The sequence below is a fragment of the Salvelinus fontinalis genome, unplaced genomic scaffold (assembly GCF_029448725.1).
Source record: "Salvelinus fontinalis isolate EN_2023a unplaced genomic scaffold, ASM2944872v1 scaffold_0002, whole genome shotgun sequence".
NCBI classification, from domain to species: Eukaryota; Metazoa; Chordata; class Actinopteri; order Salmoniformes; family Salmonidae; genus Salvelinus; species Salvelinus fontinalis.
Window position 1 is genome coordinate 679,848 of NW_026600211.1, and position 17,978 is coordinate 697,825.

Genomic DNA, 17,978 nt, shown 5'->3' on the forward strand with positions numbered 1-17,978 from the left:
TAAAGGTAGTGATGACAGTCTTACGTAACAGGGCTGAGCTGATTTGAATATTAACAACCAATCACAGCTGTTGCCTGAAAACCCTGATAAGACTCCTAAAATGGATGTCTCTCCAACCAGTACTGCACAATTAAACACACCAGCCCCATTAACATGACCATGTCCATAATGTCAGTTACACACACACGCACGCACACACAGACAGAAAAGATGTCCAGAAGAGTTTTATAATTTAAGTTATTATATTTTATTACAAAAGTACAGTGAGCAATTCTTCATCCACAACAGGTGTGTGTGTGTTAGAAGTCATCCTGGTTGCTCCGTGTGTCTCGTAGGTGTGTGTGTGTGTTAGAAGTCATCCTGGTTGCTCCGTGTGTCTCGTAGGTGTGTGTGTGTTAGAAGTCATCCTGGTTGCTCCGTGTGTCTCGTAGGTGTGTGTGTGTTAGAAGTCATCCTGGTTGCTCCGTGTGTCTCGTAGGTGTGTGAGTGTTAGAAGTCATCCTGGTTGCTCCGTGTGTCTCGTAGGTGTGTGTGTGTTAGAAGTCATCCTGGTTGCTCCGTGTGTCTCGTAGGTGTGTGAGTGTTAGAAGTCATCCTGGTTGCTCCGTGTGTCTCGTAGGTGTGTGAGTGTTAGAAGTCATCCTGGTTGCTCCGTGTGTCTCGTAGGTGTGTGAGTGTTAGAAGTCATCCTGGTTGCTCCGTGTGTCTCGTAGGTGTGTGAGTGATGCCAGGACCTCCTCTGTCGGTCTCCTCCCTAGCTGCTTCCCCCCTCTGGTCCTTACACTCACCGTGCCACTCACACACTCCTTCTCACCTACCACTGGACACACACACACACACACACACACACACACACACACACACACACACAGAAATAAACAATTATTGAATCAATATGTTTACAAGCTGTGTCAGTTTATTTTGAATCTACAGTAATCTAATCCGTGTTCACCCACGCACTCTTACCAAATATGTAGTTGTACTGGGCCAGCTGTGCAGAGCGGATCTTCTTATTTAAGGTGGCACCCTGGTCATTATCCGCGTCAGCCATGAAGCCGGCCTCGTGGAACTGTCGGACCACCTTAACAAGAGCAAAACACACATCACTCACAGTGGTGGTAGAGGAGACAGGAACCAGGCTACGGTAGAATAATAGTAAGGACGGCACCTTTTAAATTCCACCCTGAGGGCCGAGACACTGGTGGCTGTATTACCTGGCTATGTATCATCATGACAGACCCCAGATCAGCAGTGTTGATAGATTCTCCTCCCCTGGGGCTACATACGCATTACATACAGGAGGATGTATTGGCAATGTTGTGACTGGCAGACTTTTTACAAGACAAGTCAAGAGAGAAATAGGAGCCGTGTCCTGATAAAGGCCTCAGAAACATTACATGTCATCTCCTGTGTCTGGTCTTACCTGCTGCTGGCTCATTCATCATGTGGCAGATGGAACTTGTAGAATATATTGATATGTGAGTAGTGGCATGTACGTGCGTAGCTTTGTTTCATTGTTGGTTCCCATGTGATAAATAAACGAAAACCTGATCACAAAATTAACCTCAAATCAAGTCCTTTTCAGAGTCATGATGAACCGTGTATGGGTACAGTGTTGGATTAGCCTTCGACCTCTGGGGTCACTGAGGGGTACAGCTTTTGATGTGTGCTGAGTCATGTTGTGTTTGGTCACGTGTGTGGGTGTATGAGGGGGGGGGTTTGATTTCAGCCTGCAGTACAAGGGCCATGTGTATAATGTGTCTCAGAGCAGGAGTGCTGATCTAGGACCAGTTTCCTGCTTTCCATTTAATCTTAAGAATTGAGGTCCAAAACTGACCCTAAATCAGCACTCCAAATCTGAGACGCTTGATACATATGGCCCCAGATCTGATTTTATGAGTCCTAACCTGTTGCGCATATGACTCACTACCTCCCCCTACAGGAATAATCATGACCTGCGCTGGAGACAACCACAGAGGCCTGCAAGAGACCGAAAGGAAAGAGAAACTGAGTGAGCAAGAGAAATGTGGGTAACCAAAACGGTATCATTTTAGATTAATCAAATCACAGACACTCTTCTCACCATTTCCCCCCAAAATTCTCAGCCAATATAGCGATCATGCGTTCCAGTGATCCCAGAACAGCTCTGTGAACCATCACTGGTCTGTGGGTCTCTCCATCCCCCCTGAGAGCGAGAGAAAGGGTGAAAGAGAGCAAGGGAGAGAGAGGGTGAGGGAAGAGAGAAAGATGTGGTGAGAAAGGGCTAGAGGAGAGGAGATCACTTCAGTCTTAAAGCTACAATAACAAAGCGGACATCCCACCTCTGTTTTAGTAAAAAGCTAAGGGATGAACCTGGAGAAATGTAACCACTGTGAAATTCAGAGCTATGGATGCAAGGACTGACCATCCATGATATCAACATTTATTTAACCTTGTTATAAGGCTATACAGTGTTTATTTGTGTTGTTTATTAACATTGTCCAGTGTCTGTTCTTTTGCCCAGTCTGAGATATGGCTTTTTCTTTGCAACTCTGCCTAGAAGGCCAGCATCCCAGAGTCTCCTCTTCACTGCTGACGTTGAGACTGGTGTTTTGCGGGTACTATTTAATGAAACTGCCAGTTGAGGACTTGTGAGGCGTCTGTTTCTCAAACTAGACACTAATGTACTTGTCCTTTTGCTCAGTTGTGCACCGGGGCCTCCCACTCCTCTTTCTATTCTGGTTATAGCCAGATTGTGCTGTTTTGTGAAGGGAGTAGTAAACAGCATTGTACAAGATCTTCCGTTTCTTGGCAATTTCTCACATGGAATAGCCTTCATTCTTCAGACCAAGAATAGACTGACGAGTTTCAGAAGAAAGTTCTTTGTTTCTGGCCATTTTGAGGCTGTAAATCGAACCCACAAATGCTGATGCTCCAGATACTCAACTACTCTAAAGAAGGACAGTTTTATTGCTTCTTTAAATCAGAACAATAGTTTTCAGCTGTTCCAACATACTTGCAAAAGGGTTTTCTAATGATCAATTAGCCTTTTCAAATTATAAACTTGTATTATCTAACACAACGTGCCATTGGAACACAGGAGTGATGGTTGCTGATAATTGGCCTCTGTACACCTATGTAGACATTCCATTATTTATTTTTTAAATCCGCCGTTTCCAGCTACAATAGTCATTTACAACATTAGCAATCTCTACACCCTATTTCTGATCACTTTGATGTTATTTTATGGAAAAATGTTCTTCTTCCAAAAACAAGAACATTTCTAAGTGACCCCAAACTTTTGAACGGTAGTGTGTGTGTGTGTGTGTGTGTATATACAGTTGAAGTTGGAAGTTTACATACAACTTAGCCAAATACATTTTACACAACTCCTGATATTTAATCCTAGAAAAATTCCCTGTCTTAGGTCAGTTAGGATCACCACTTTATTTTAAGAGAATGTGAAATGTCAGAATAATAGTAGAGAATTATTTCTTTCAGCTTTAATTTCTTTCATCACATTCCCAGTGGGTCAAAAGTTCACACACTCAATTAGTAGTTGGTAGCATTGCCTTTAACTTGGGTCAAACATTTTGGGTAGCCTTCCACAAGCTTCCCACAATAAGTTGGGTGAATTTTGGCCTATTCCTCCTGACAGAGCTGGTGTAACTGAGTGAGGTTTGTAGGCCTCCTTGCTCGCACACGCTTTTTCAGTTCTGCCCACAAACTTTCTATAGAATTTAGGTCAGGGCTTTGACTTTGTTGTCCATTTTGCCACAACTTTGGAAGTATGCTTGGGGTCAATGTCCATTTTGAAGAACCATTTGCGACCAAGCTATAACTTCCTGACTGATGTCTTGAGAAGTTGCTTCAATATATCCACATCATTTTCCGTCCTCATGATGCCATCTATTTTGTGAAGTGCACCAGTCCCTCCTGCAGCAAAGTACCCCCACAACATGATGCTGCCACCCCCGTGCGTCACAGTTGGGATGGTGTTCTTCGGCTTGCAAACCTCCCCTTTATTTGCTCCAAACATAACGATGGTCATTATGGCCAAACAGTTCTATTTTTGTTTTATCAGACCAGAGGACATTTCTCCAAAAAGTACGATATTTGTCCCCATGTGCAGTTGCAAACCGTAGTCTGGCTTTTTTATGGTGGTTTTGGAGAAGTGGCTTCTTCCTTGCTGAGCGGCATTTCAGGTTATGTCGATATAAGACTCGTTTTACTGTGGATATAGACTTTTGTACCTGTTTCCTCCAGCATCTTCACAAGGTCCTTTGCTGTTGTTCTGGGATTGATTTGCACTTTTCGCACCAAAGTACGTTCATCTCCTCCTGAGCGGTATGACTGCAACTGAGACAAACTGAACAAGTTCCACAGACATGTGAGTAACAGAAATGGAATAATGTGTCCCTGAACAAAGGGGGGCGTCAAAAGTAACAGTCAGTATCTGGTGTGGCCACCAGCTGCATTAAGTACTGCAGTGCATCTCCTCCTCATGGACTGTACCAGATTTGCCAGTTCTTGCTGTGAGATGTTACCCCACTCCTCCACCAAGGCACCTGCAAGTTCCCGGACATTTCTGTGGGGGGGGGGGGGGGGGGGGGGCCTAGACGCAAATCCGACCATCACCCCCTGGTGAAACAAAACCGCAACTCGTCAGTGAAGAGCACTTTTTGCCAGTCCGGTCCAGCGACGGTGGGTTTGTGCCCAAAGGCGATGTTGTTGCCGGTGATGTCTGGTGAGGACCTGCCTTACAACAGGCCTACCAGCCCTCAGTCCAGCCTCTCTCAGCCTATTGAGGACAGTCTGAGCACTGATGGAGGGATTGTGCGTTCCTGGTGTAACTCGGGCAGTTGTTGTTGCCATCCTGTACCTGTCCCGCAGGTGTGATGTTCAGATGTACCGATCCTGTGCAGGTGTTGTTACACATGGTCTGCCATTGCCACTGCGAGAACGATCAGCTGTCCGTCCTGTCTCCCTGTAGCGCAGTCTTAGGCGTCTCACAGTACGGACATTGCATGTTATTGCCCTCGCCACATCTGCAGTCCTCATGCCTCCTTGCAGCATGCCTACGGCACGTTCACGCAGATGAGCAGGGACCCTGGGCATCTTTCTTTTGGTGTTTTTCAGAGTCAGTAGAAAGGCCTCTTTAGTGTGCTAAGTTTTCATAACTGTGACCTTAATTGCCTACCGTCTGTAAGCTGTTAGCGTCTTAACGACTGTTCCACAGGTGCATGTTCATTAACTGTTTATGGTTCATTGAACAAGCATGGGAAACCGTGTTTAAACCCTTTACAATGAAGATCTGTGAAGTTATTCTGGTTTTTACTAATTATCTTTGAAAGACAGGGTCCTGAAAAAGGGATGTTTCTTTTTTGCTGAGATTGTAATATATATATATATAAAATTCATTTATAAGTCCAAAAATGGATGCAACAAATTAGGATTCTAGCTTTAAATTCCCTCAGTCTAATAACGTTGCCAGCCATGTGCAACCCAATTAAATGTACCATCAGTTAGATAAGAGCAGAAGCTGCATCAGGGAACATCCCAGAACACACAGGTTGAACTGACATAGATGAGTGACTCACCCCACATACTGCAGGTCAAATCTGATTGGTAGCTGGAAGTCCAATTGGATGGTGGCACACTGGTGCTGTCGACCAATGGCGTCCTTGATCTGGATGTCAATCTAGGACAACAGGAAGATGTGTGAGTGTTGATAACATGGCTCTGGTCAGGGCGGGTTGCAGCGTTACACAACGTTCAGACAGAAGGGTCTTGTGTAACTGACCTTTGGCCCGTAGAACGCTCCATCTCCTGGGTTGAGCTGCCAGCGCTCCCCAAACTGCTGCAGACTCCTCTCCAACTGCTGCTCAGAGAGAAAGAGACAGAGAGAGGTAGAGAGAGGAGAGCGGGGGGGACAAGAGGGAGGGGAGTGAAAGAGGGAAGAAAGTGGGAAAGAGAAAAACGGAAAGAAAGGATCTCATTTCTTCATTGAGCTTCTCCTCTCTGTGTTAATTTCCTGAGCTCCACAGAGGAAGAGGCAGGGAGCATAGACAGCAGCCACAGAACAGACAGGGCTTTGAGTTGGTCACATCCACATGGCCATATATCAACACTGATTGGATCAGTGTCCCTCATTACGTGATGTAATTATGATTACAATAGAGGCTGTGTGCTGGGATTTATAGACATCACTTGTGGGACAGTAAACACACATTTACACAGCTGGCTCTGTGTGTGTACATCTGTCTGTATGTTGTGTGTGTGTACATCTGTCTGTATGTTGTGTCTGTATGTTGTGTGTGTGGTGTATCGGTGTGGTGTGTGTACCTGCTCAGCGTGGTCCCACAGTGCAGACTCTCCCAGGCAGGGTGTAGGTCGGGTGGAGAGGAGACAGTGGAAGGAGAATCCAAAAACTCGATACACACTCCTCACAAAGTCCAAACACGCTATGATCTCCTCCTCCAACTGACAGAGAGAGTGTGTGTGTGTGTGGGGGGGGGGGGGTACAGGAAGGGATTGGGGGGCAGGAGTCCAGCCAGAAAAGGAGGACAGAGTGATGGAGACAGAATAGAGAATGTAAATCCAATATTGTAAAAGACAGTATAAATAAACAGATGTGAAACTGGAGAGTCCAGGGCTTTCGGGGTTAAGGGTTAACTTAGAGATGAGTCCAGAGGTTAAGGGTTAACTCAGAGATGAGTGAGGAGGAACAGTTGATGTATAGACTTGCACCAGTGATTGGATTAGCCAAAGTGGAAAACAAACCTCACAATATCATGTGAATCAGTGTGTGTATAAGCATAAGTGTGTGTGGTTTAATGGGAAAGGGAATCATTGGGGGAGTCAGGGATACAATCCCACTTTCTGCTGTCCTAGGAATTCCAGGGTGGAAAATGTGAGACAAAAATCCCAAAAGGTTCAAATGACAGGAATCGTGTGTGTGTGTGTGTGTGTACACACCTGCTCAGGAGTGCAGAAGATGTGTGCGTCGTCCTGGCAGAACCTGCGGACCCGGGTGAGACCACCCAGAGCGCCGGACAGCTCGTTCCGATGCAGTGCCCCGAAATCGGCCCAACGCAACGGGAGCTCCCTCCATGACCTTACACGCTGCTCAAACATCAGACTGGAACAGAGAGAGCTGTTATTGAGATGTCCTGAACAGTGTGTGGGGCAGCGTATGAGAGAGAATGTAGGGGTGTGTGTGTTCTCACCAGTGTGCAGGGCAGTTCATGGGTTTGAGTGCATAGGTGTGTGTGTCACCGGTCACAGTAAACATGTTTTCACTGTAGTGTTCCCAGTGACCCGAACGCTCCCACAGTGCAGTGCTGTATAGAGTAGGGGTCACAACCTCATGGAAGCCACGCCTCCTGTACTCAGTCTGGGGGGGGGGATGGAGAGAAAGGGAGGAACAGAGGGATGTAACAACTTAATAATTACAGACAGAATTCTTCTCTGTGCGTGTCATCCAGGGTTATTTGGAAAACAGACAGTCACAGTGTAGTAATTGGGGTGATTTCCTGACTACAACAGGAGTGTCCTGAGGTCACCGTCAGGGTAAAGATGTCTGAATGAGCGACTGTGTGTGTGTGTGTGTGTGTGTGTGTGTGAGTACACACGGAAGCGTACTTGGCTGATTGTCTTGGCCATTATATTCTAAAATCATAAAAATTACAAAGGGGGTGTTAATAAATTCACTCTGGAGTTCCAGTGTGCTCAGAGAGTGTTGTCAGATTCTCCATTCGTAAATTCAGAGTGTTGTCAGATTCTCCATTCGTAAATTCAGAGTGTTGTCAGATTCTCCATGCGTAAATTCAGAGTGTTGTCAGATTCTCCATTCGTAAATTCAGAGTGTTGTCAGATTCTCCATTCGTAAATTCAGAGTGTTGTCAGATTCTCCATTCGTAAATTCAGAGTGTTGTCAGATTCTCCATTCGTAAATTCAGAGTGTTGTCAGATTCTCCATTCGTAAATTCAGAGTGTTGTCAGATTCTCCATTTGTAAATTCAGAGTGTTGTCAGATTCTCCATTCGTAAATTCAGAGTGTTGTCAGATTCTCCATTCGTAAATTCAGAGTGTTGTCAGATTCTCCATTCGTAAATTCAGAGCGTTCCACTCTAAGAGCTTTCAGAGTACACACTGGACACCCTGACCGAGGAGTAGGGTGGATCGAGCGTTCTGAACTCACAACGGCAGTTAATCCCTCAAGCTAACTGGCTAAAGTTGGCTTACTTGCTAGCTACTTCCAGACACAAATGAGAGAACACCTCACTCTGACCATTTTACTCACCCTAGCAGAGCTGGTTAGGCAGTTTGCATGTTATCCAGAGTGTTGGTGACTAACTGTGCTGCTTGCAACAATTAAATAAAGTTTTTGACAACGTTTACTTACACCGGTCATATTCAACGGGTGTTGCGCGTTCGTTAATTCATCAGTTATTCTGCGCTCTGGCACACTCAGACGAGAGTAGATAGCCAGAGTGAATTAACTAACACACCCTAAGTCAACCAAAGCAAAGTTGGTAGAATGTTTGAATTTGGAATGTTTGGCTGATAAGAGTAACAGTGTTGATTTGAAACTTGTTCTATTTCCTTGCCATGGTCATTCTATTCATAAGAATACTTACATTTGAATATGATGATCTCACAATTGAAAAGAGCAACTTTAGAATGTTTGATAGGCACCAATGTTGATATGGAACTGTTTTGGTGGCATCAACACCAAGACGAGGGACTTGTTTCTGCCAGAGCCATATATGAAGATATTTCTGCCAGGTATTAAAACAGCTGACATGTTAGCACCTTATTCTTGACATGATGGTGATGTAACAATACGAGAGTGTCTGACAGTTCCCTATGAAATGACCCGCTGTAAACAAACAAAACAGTGCAGCGATTAGCATTTGGGATAATGTGTATCCAAGTCGGTATTGTGTTTGTGTCAACAAATTACATCTTCATCGGTTTTCAAAACTATCAGAATTAAACAGCATAATGTGGAAGTGTCAATTATCACTTAGCAACGGCTATAGAGGAGAAAGTGGTGCTCTCGGAACGTGCAGACAGAGACCACATTGGCCCAACTCTCTAGACTGTTTACTCTGGTTTCCGCCATCTTAGATGATCAAGTTTTCAACTACATCCAGCGATTTCACCCGTCTGTAACATGGATGGCACTGAGACATCAGTATCTTCCTGCAAGACCTTCAAATCCCATCATCAATGGTGCGAATCATGGTGTATTCTCACGAAGATTTGGTTCATTGTTGAGTTTGGTGTACTTCTCAACATTCCTTGTTTGGCATGCATTTGGGTACATATAGAACTGGTTTTGTGTGTGAATTTAGGTCTGGTCCTGACCGAGTTTCTCAGAGATCTTGCAGTGTGAGTGGCACTGGAAGCCCCCAAACATGGCCAGCTGCTGGCATCACAACCAGCACCTGCCTGAGCAGGAGAAATGACATCAGTTTCACAAGCACATGGAGCTGAAGCACAAGGTGGAGTTTTACAGGAGAGTTAGGAGGGGGTTTTACGAGCAGCGTGTGAGCTCAGGGCCCAGTTCTGGATTTGGCCTGTCAGATAGTGTTAAATGCATAGAAATAGAATGAATAGAACTGGACTCCTAATTCAAGTTAATGGTTTGACCATTCTATTTCTATGCATTTAACACTATCCGATAGACGAAATACAGATAGACAACTTGTGAAAACTGGGACCAGGAGACCAGTTGCATTTTTCTGATGGAGAAACTACAAGCCATTCCGGGGGTGTTGGAGTTGGCTGCAGAGATAGGTTTCCTGTGAATATCTGATCTATTTTGTAGAAGCAGTAGCTAGTAAGATAGGATTGGTAAGTTAGTCTATTTTATATCAATAAAAATAAACAATATTTCAAGCATAAAAATTGTGATGCGTCTGTGTGTGCGTGTTACCTTGATAAAGTCAGCGAGTGTGTTGTAGATGTGAGCTCCTTTAGGCAGGAAGAAGCAGCTTCCAGGACTGACGTCATTAAAGAAGAACAGCTCCTGGTCCTGGAGGCAAAACACACACACACCTCCCCCATATCAATATACGCTCCATTTGAGACACCGTCGCACTTGCCTCACAGTTAGCCAAGATGCTAAGCTAGCCTGCTAAAATAGGTTTGTTCGTTTGCAATAGTTTCTACACTACTCGGCTAGCTACAGTAGCGCTGCCGTGCCAATAATAACCTGTCTCCAGTTGTTTATATTTCTATGCGTATTGGGCCTAGATCTTTTTTCTTCCCTCTCCCCGTCAACCTCACCTTGCCGATGCGTCTGTGGTCTCTCTTCCGTGTCTCCTCCTGTTCCCTCTCCCACTCCTCCTTCTCCCTCTCTCCTGGGAAGGCCACACCCATCACACGCATCACGCCTGACGTGCCAACAGGATTGGTCAACGTTACGGGAGACACCTGAACAGAAAGAGGGGGGACAGAGAAGACAGAGTGTGACAGAGAAAGAGAGTAGCAGAAAAGAGAAATATACTGAACAAAAATATAAAAGGCAACATGTAAAGTGTTGGTCCCATGTTTCATGAGCTGAAATAAAAGATCCCATAAATGTTCCATACTCATAAAAAGCTTATTTCTCTCTATTTTTGTGAACAAATTTGTTTACATCCCTGTTAGTGAGCATTTCTCCTTTGCCAAGATAATCTATCCCCCTGACAGGTGTGGCATATCAAGAAGCTGATTAAACAGAATGATCATTACACAGGTGCACCTTGTGCTGGGGACAATAAAAGGCCACTCTAAAATGTGCGTTGTGTCGCACAACACAATGCCACAGATGTCTCAAGTTTTATAGGGAGCGTGCAATTGACATGCTGAATACATTTTCTGGCAACAGCTCTGGTGAACATTCCTGCAATGTTAATATCTCTACCATAAGCCGTCGTTTTAGAGAATTTGGCAGTAAGTCCAACCAGTCTCACAAATGGTAGTTTAAGGTATCTGTGACCAACAGATGCATATCTGTATTCCCAGTCATGTGAAAACCATAGATTAGGGCCTAATGAATTTATTTCAATTGAATGATTTCCTTATATGAACTGTAACTCAGTAAAATCTCTGAAATTGTTGCGTTTATATTTTTGTTCAGTATATATAGTAAAAATAAAGAAAAAGCCTTGAATGAGTAGGTGTCCAATATATACAGTACCAGTCAAGAGTTGACACACCTACTCATTCAAGGGTTTTTCTTTATTAGTACTATTTTCTACATTGTAGAATAATAGTGAAGACGTCACAACTATGAAATAACACATGGAATCATGTAGTAACCAAACAAAAGTGTTAAAACAAATCAAAATATATTCTAGATTCTTTAAAGTATCCACCCTTTGCCTTGATGACAGCTTTGCACATACTTGGCATTCTCTCAACCAGCTTCACCTGAAATGCTTTTCCAACAGTCTTGAAGGAGTTCCCACATATGCTGAGCATTTGTTGGCTGCTTTTCCTTCACTCTGCGGTCCAACTCATCCCAAACCATCTCAATTGGGTTGAGGTCGGATGATTGTGGAGGCCAGGTCATCTGATGCAGCACTCTCTCACTCTCCTTCTTGGTAAAACAGCCCTTACACAGCCTGGAGCTGTGTTTTGGATCATTGTCCTGTTGAAAAACAAATGATAGCCCCACCAAGCCCAAACCAGATGGGATGTATCGCTGCAGAATGCGGTGGTAGCCATGCTGGTTAAATGTGCCTTGTATTCTAAATAAATCACAGACTGTCACCAGCAAAGCACCCCCACACCTCCTCCATGCTTCAAGGTGGGGACCACACATGCGGAGATCATCCTTTCACCTACACTGCGTCTCACAAAGGCGGTTGGAACCAAAAATCTAAAATTTGAACTCATTAGACCAAATTACAGATTTCCACCAGTCTCATGTCCATTGCACGTGTTTCTTAGCCCAAGCAAGTCTCTTCTTCTTATCGGTGTCATTTAGTAGTGGTTTCTTTGCAGCAATGTGACCATGAAGGCCTGATTCACGCAGTCTCCTCTGAACAGTTGATGTTGAAATGTGTCTGTTACTTGAACTCCGTGAAGCATTAATTTGAGCTGCAATCTGATGTGCAGTTAACTCTAATATACTTATTAGCAGAGATAGCAGAGATAACTCTGGGTCTTCCATTCCTGTGGCGGTCCTCATGAGAGCCAGTTTCATCATAGAGCTTGATGGTTTTTGCAACTGCACTAAGGCAGTATACCTGTTATTTAAAATGCATTCCAGGTGACAACCTCCTGAAGTTGGTTGAGATAATGCCAAGAGTGTGCAAAGCTGTCATCAAGGCAAAAGGGTGGCTACTTTGAAGAATCTCAAATATAAAATATATTTTGATTTGTTTAACACTTTTTTGGTTACTACATGGATTCCATGTGTTATTTCATAGTTTTGATGTCTTCACTATTATTCTACAATGTAGAAAATAGTAAAAATAAAGAAAAACACTTGAATGAGTAGGTGTGTCCAAACTTTTGACCGGTAGGTAGTGAGTATATATATATCCCAGCCATCTTTGTTCCATAGCCACCATTTTGGAACCACTGCTCTACAGATAATGGGCAGGGGCTGCGTTTCCCCTTGGGACAATAAAGATTGGCAGGATTTGACTTGGCGGGGGCAGGAAACTGGTCACTGACAATCACAACATCCTGTGGCTATTGCTCTCCCAGCGTGGAAAGTGGAAATTCCATTCTGACCAGTACAATACCAGTATGGAAAATTCCACTTTGAAAGCAAACAGTAGTGCTGAGCGATTAACCGAAATGTTGGTTTTTAAAACAACTAATTGACCAACGTCATTTCAATTATTTGAATTCGATTTAGTTCATTATTTTTTCTGTGAGCTCGATGCGCAGTTTCTCTAGAGCCAAACCAGATCATCAAACCGAAACCGAACAGACCTCAAGCAGTAATTGCTCAGCACCAGCAAATAGGTCATCACGGGCTACCAAGCTACAGTTCTAATGCTTCTAGGAAAAAAACAAGCAGCATTTTGTTTCACAGGTCTTCCATGTGACATGTTGTTCTGACTTGTTAGTCTCCAGTGCGTCGTTTAACTGGCTAGTGACTGCCAAGTGATTGTCATTTACCAGTAAGGAATTTCCAGTGTGACCTGTGCAGTCCCAGAACACATTAGTATCAGGAAGAGGTCTGAGTTAATGGCTATAATGCATGGTAATGTCACAGCCCATGTTATGAGTTAAAAAGTAACCAGGTTTCCATCTAACCTTTTTATGCGAGTAAAGAACATGTTGAAAAAAAAAAAAATCATGACAGGCCAGATGGAAACAGCAAATTTGTCGGTAAACTTTCCAAATGTAGACAAAATACACTTGACAAGGTGGGATCTTTTAGTGTCTAAAATTAAAATGGCAGTGGAAATGCTTTTATGTGCAAATATTTATATAATAACCATCACAACGAAGTAAACTTGGAGTCACGCGATGACAAGTCTGTGTGGTCCTCCCACTACGACACGTCAGGAAAGCATGCAGTTTACTAGAGTACAGATGAAATAAGTCATTATGAAGTTCAGGGTGGTGAAAACACAAGGTGGTGAGCTTGATGCTCCTTTCCAAATACAAATACTGTATCAAGGATCTGATACTTGGCTGCCTTTTGACAACAAAAAAAAATCTCGCTCTTTTGTCCATAATAATCTCATCATGTAGGCTATACACACACTATGTGCCAGCTGTTGGCTACAGCACGCGTGCCAGAACCAGAGTGCGAACATTCGCTACATAACTCAACATGATTTGTGACAAAACCATCAGTAGAGATGAAAATGCAATGGAAACCCATTTTAGTGTTGTTTTTTATCCTGTACATTCAATTTTTACATCCAGCGTAGTTTAGATGTCATGAGGAGAAGACAAGAACTGTATATTCCTCACTGAACTGATATGCAGACAGGAAGGCAGGCAGGTTGACAGACACACAAACACACATACCTGCAGCATCTTGAAGACCTTGAGGAGACCAGTGTGAGGGAGGAGAGGACCATTGCAGACTCCTATGCTGTCTCCACACCTGATCCACGCACGGAACAGGAAGAGATGGACATGTCATCCTAGCGTACAGTCATTTATCCATAAAAACAGACCATGACTGTAACATTACCATGTGGTGTCTTTTATCAGGCTGTGAGATGCTGAGCAACAAACCTGTAGACTGTGACAGTAGGACCACTCATCTGTTCTTCAATCAACTGGAGTCTCAGAGCATTGTCCTAGATGACAGAACACACGCAGTTAGTACACATACACACTAGTGTATCACAGCCACACCCCTTGAATTACAGACATTCCTAGATGACCATTACAGTCAGAGGTTAAAGACAACACATGTAAACAGTCATTCCACAAGCTGCTACAGGTAGGAGCAAAGCAACACACCTACATTCTAGAATACTGTGGGCCATAACCGTAATGCCATCTAATGTCTCATTCTGTACCAACTTCATACTATCCCTGCGTCATTACACCGATTAACCAAGCACTAAGCCAAATACATTTAGTGCAGGTAAGGTACAAAATAGTACTGGTATTGATCCAAATGCCTGTTTCCAACCACAATGGCTAATGTCCTAAATGGCACCCTATTCCCTATATAGGGAACTACATAAGAAATAGGATGCCATTTCAGATGCAGCCAATGACAGACAAACAGGGCCAATGACCTCTGACCTGGAAGAGCTCTGTAACTTCCTGCCTGTTCAGCTCCAGTATGGAGAGAGGAAGCTTCTGGCCAGCGGCCTCCTTACATCTCTCCTCTAGCTCAGCTAGGGACAGGGCACTGGGAGAGAGACCAGGGGTAAGTACGGTTTCTCTGTGTATATAGTGCATTCGGAAAGTATTCAAACCACTCAACTTTTTCCACATTTTGTTACGTTTCAGCCCTATTCTAAAATTGATTCAATTGTTTTTTCCTCCTCAATCTATACACAATACCCATAATGACAAAGCAAAAACAGGTTTAGACATTTTAGCAAATTTATTTAAAAAAACACAGAAATATCCCATTTACATGATAGCTCCTCCCAGGGGCTGTTAGAGAACAAATGCATCCTTCCTTCCCTCTCTCCCTCCCTCCCTCCCTCCCTCAAAGCAGCTTTTCTGTCTTAAAGGAGTGTCATAAGGTGAGGCTGATGGTTAGTGGGGTAAAATGTAATGACTAGGTTGCTTTGGATAAAAGCATCTGCAAAATGGCAGATATTATATTACAAAGAGCGGGAGATGTCTTACCTGTTCTCCAGGAGGTGGTCACAGTAGAGGCCGGACTCTGACACGCCCTCTCTGCACACATCCACCCCAAACACCCTCTCTAACACCCACCCCACAACACACACTCCTGTCCTCCACACCGCCTAGAGGAGAAAGGGAGAAAATGAAAGAGATGAGCGAGAGGAGATGAGAGAGAAGAGGTCAACCTCTGCCACTGACTGCTCTACATGTAAGATCTTCTAGATGAATGAGAATGTCCTTAGTAAGTACCTGTTTGCCCTCTGTGGTGTCAAAGCCTAGCAGCTGTAGTTCACAGTCAGCCTCCAGGGGGCGAAGCAGCTCCCACAGCTCTCCATTCACCCTGCACACCAGAGCACCTTTCACACTGCACAGACATGGAGAGTTGGAGGGTTAGAGACAATGTCAATATGTTTGCTTACACCTATCCAATTTCACAAAATTCCAATCTGAAAGCAAAGAGATTGGACACATAGGTGTCCCAGGGACTGAGAAAGGCCTGTAGGACTCTGCAGGGAGTTACTAAGGCTGCATTTAGACAGGCAGCCCAATTCTGATATTTTTTCCCCACTAATTGGTCTTTTGACCAATCAGACCAGCTCTGAAAACAACCTGATGTGAAAAGATCTGATGAATCAAAGGACCAATTAGTGGAAAAAAATAAGACTTGGGCTGCCTGTCTAAACACGACACGTGTTCTGAGGGATAAACGGTGCTTGAATTGGACAGAAGCTCAATGGAGCAGAGTACCGGCACCTCAACATTTCTGCTGCTTGAGTTCCTGCACCTCTTATAGAATATTAGCTCAAAAGTACTTCAGAGTTCCTTTACCTAAATAAAAAACAGTACCAGCACTCAAAATAAGTGCAAGCACCTATTGAATTCCAAGTCAAGCACTGGGGATAACCCTTCCCTGACTTTTAGGATTCTGAATAACACACACACGTCTGAGAGGCTAACCGTGCGTTTTGAGCGATGATTGAGGGAGTGGTCACGCCTGTGGTGCCATTCATCGTCCTGCCATCAGCCAATCGGACGCTGAAGGCCTGTTTCGTGGCGCCGCTTGTCCTCTGCTGTCCCTGCCTCTCTCTGAGAGACTCAAAGACCCGCACACGCTCAGACAGAGCAGGGGATGCCTGTATATAAAAGGCAGAGGGGAAGAAATGAGGAAACAAGGGAATAGGAAAGAAGAGAGCACAGGGGTCATTATGAACAACAACAATACAGACAAGAGTATCATACTATTACCATGTAATCGTTTTAAATCAAATCTTAGCACAATATAGCATTTTCATAACAAAACGTATGGTATTATGATCATACATACATTAGTAGTTGCATATTTCAGAGAGAGAGAGAACCCAATAAAATGCTTAATTGAGAACTGTCCACTCCCACCAAACACCCCTAAAAAAATATATAACCATGTGGTCACACACAAAGACACAAGTGACATCACAGTTTACAGCGCAGTCTTGTTTGGCCGTCAGAACACATTCAGGGCTATTCATAGATCCATCCAATGGTTTGTCAGAGGACACGCCCACACCTATGTACCTGAGCGGTCATAGGACAATGCTACACCACCGATTTGGAGAAGGCTGGCTACACAACCCAATTATACTGTACTCAGCAGGCCAGTACAGCTACATTTCATTACAGAAAACGGTTTAATAAAGGTTGCACACCTTGCTAAAGGGCCTATGACAGTGAAGCACTGTCCGAACTGACGACCGACAGACGGGATACCGTAACATCACGGTCACGAGCATCCTTAATCCACCGAAAACTTTTCATAAACATAACATTTCACACTCGTTGTCCCTTACACTGCAAGCGGCCATAATACCGGAAGAATGAAGTAGATGGGGAAGAAAAGTGATTGGCCAGTAAGGGAAGAGGGCGGAAACTTGACGTTGGCAAGTGCGCGCACGTCGGTGAGCTTCAACAATGAAAGCGCGCTCACCGTTCATTTATACACCTCAGTGGCGCCCACTAATCTGTACTTAACATTCGGATAGATCACTTTCAGGTACACGAGAATAACTTCACAGCATGAATCTAAAACGGATTATCCATGAAAATGACCTGAATCTATTTAACATAGGTATGCTCAATTCCTACATTTTGTCAAATTACGCCCAAGATCAAGAGTGTTCAAGAAACCCATCCCAACATGAGTAGATCACTGCATCTGTGCAGCGCCTGAAGAGAATTGATCAACGGTGAGGCAACCGGGTTGGTCCCTGTGAGCCAGCCAGTAACACACATCCATTCATTGATTGGCCGCATGAAGAGAGAGGAACAGCAGAGAATATTGTAGCTCAGAGCACCGTTATTAGGCTATTACACACACATAGCTCAAAAGTACTCGCCTCTGATGTGGGGCAGAAATTAGGCTACTTTCAACAGACTTCTGGAAGGAATAGTATGAATAGCCTATTTCGTTTACATTGTTTTAATATAAAGTAGGATATAACTAGGATTAGTTTGAGAAGCCTTGCCACTGGCATCTCAATTCGTACATTCAAAACACCAGTAACGAGCGCATGGTGATATAGGGTTTCGTTATTTCTTTCTACATAAGGTATATTGGTTCAAAGTTCATAGTGGTTGTAGACGTCTTTGTGTATAATAGTTAAGACATAACTTGGTCATTTTATTTTACCGATATACACGTAAATATGCTTTCGTTTATCTACATAAATGTA

General features: G+C 43.9%; 1 protein-coding gene across 1 annotated transcript; it reads right to left on the reverse strand.

Moving 5' to 3' along the window:
* Positions 1–223: 223 nt before the first annotated feature.
* LOC129841862 (threonine--tRNA ligase 1, cytoplasmic-like) lies at positions 224–17,186 on the reverse strand. The gene is made up of 18 exons (XM_055910195.1): positions 16,956–17,186; positions 16,228–16,403; positions 15,520–15,634; positions 15,271–15,392; positions 14,713–14,821; positions 14,191–14,255; positions 13,978–14,056; positions 10,279–10,425; positions 9,926–10,024; positions 7,209–7,375; positions 6,958–7,120; positions 6,325–6,462; positions 5,783–5,860; positions 5,580–5,680; positions 2,084–2,185; positions 1,908–1,980; positions 967–1,081; positions 224–820 (listed from the first exon to the last, which is right to left on the reverse strand). Exons 1-18 carry the CDS (start codon positions 17,037–17,039, stop codon positions 678–680), a joined length of 2,076 nt encoding a protein of 691 aa, XP_055766170.1. The 5' UTR covers positions 17,040–17,186; the 3' UTR covers positions 224–677.
* Between the last annotated feature and the right edge of the window lie 792 nt (positions 17,187–17,978).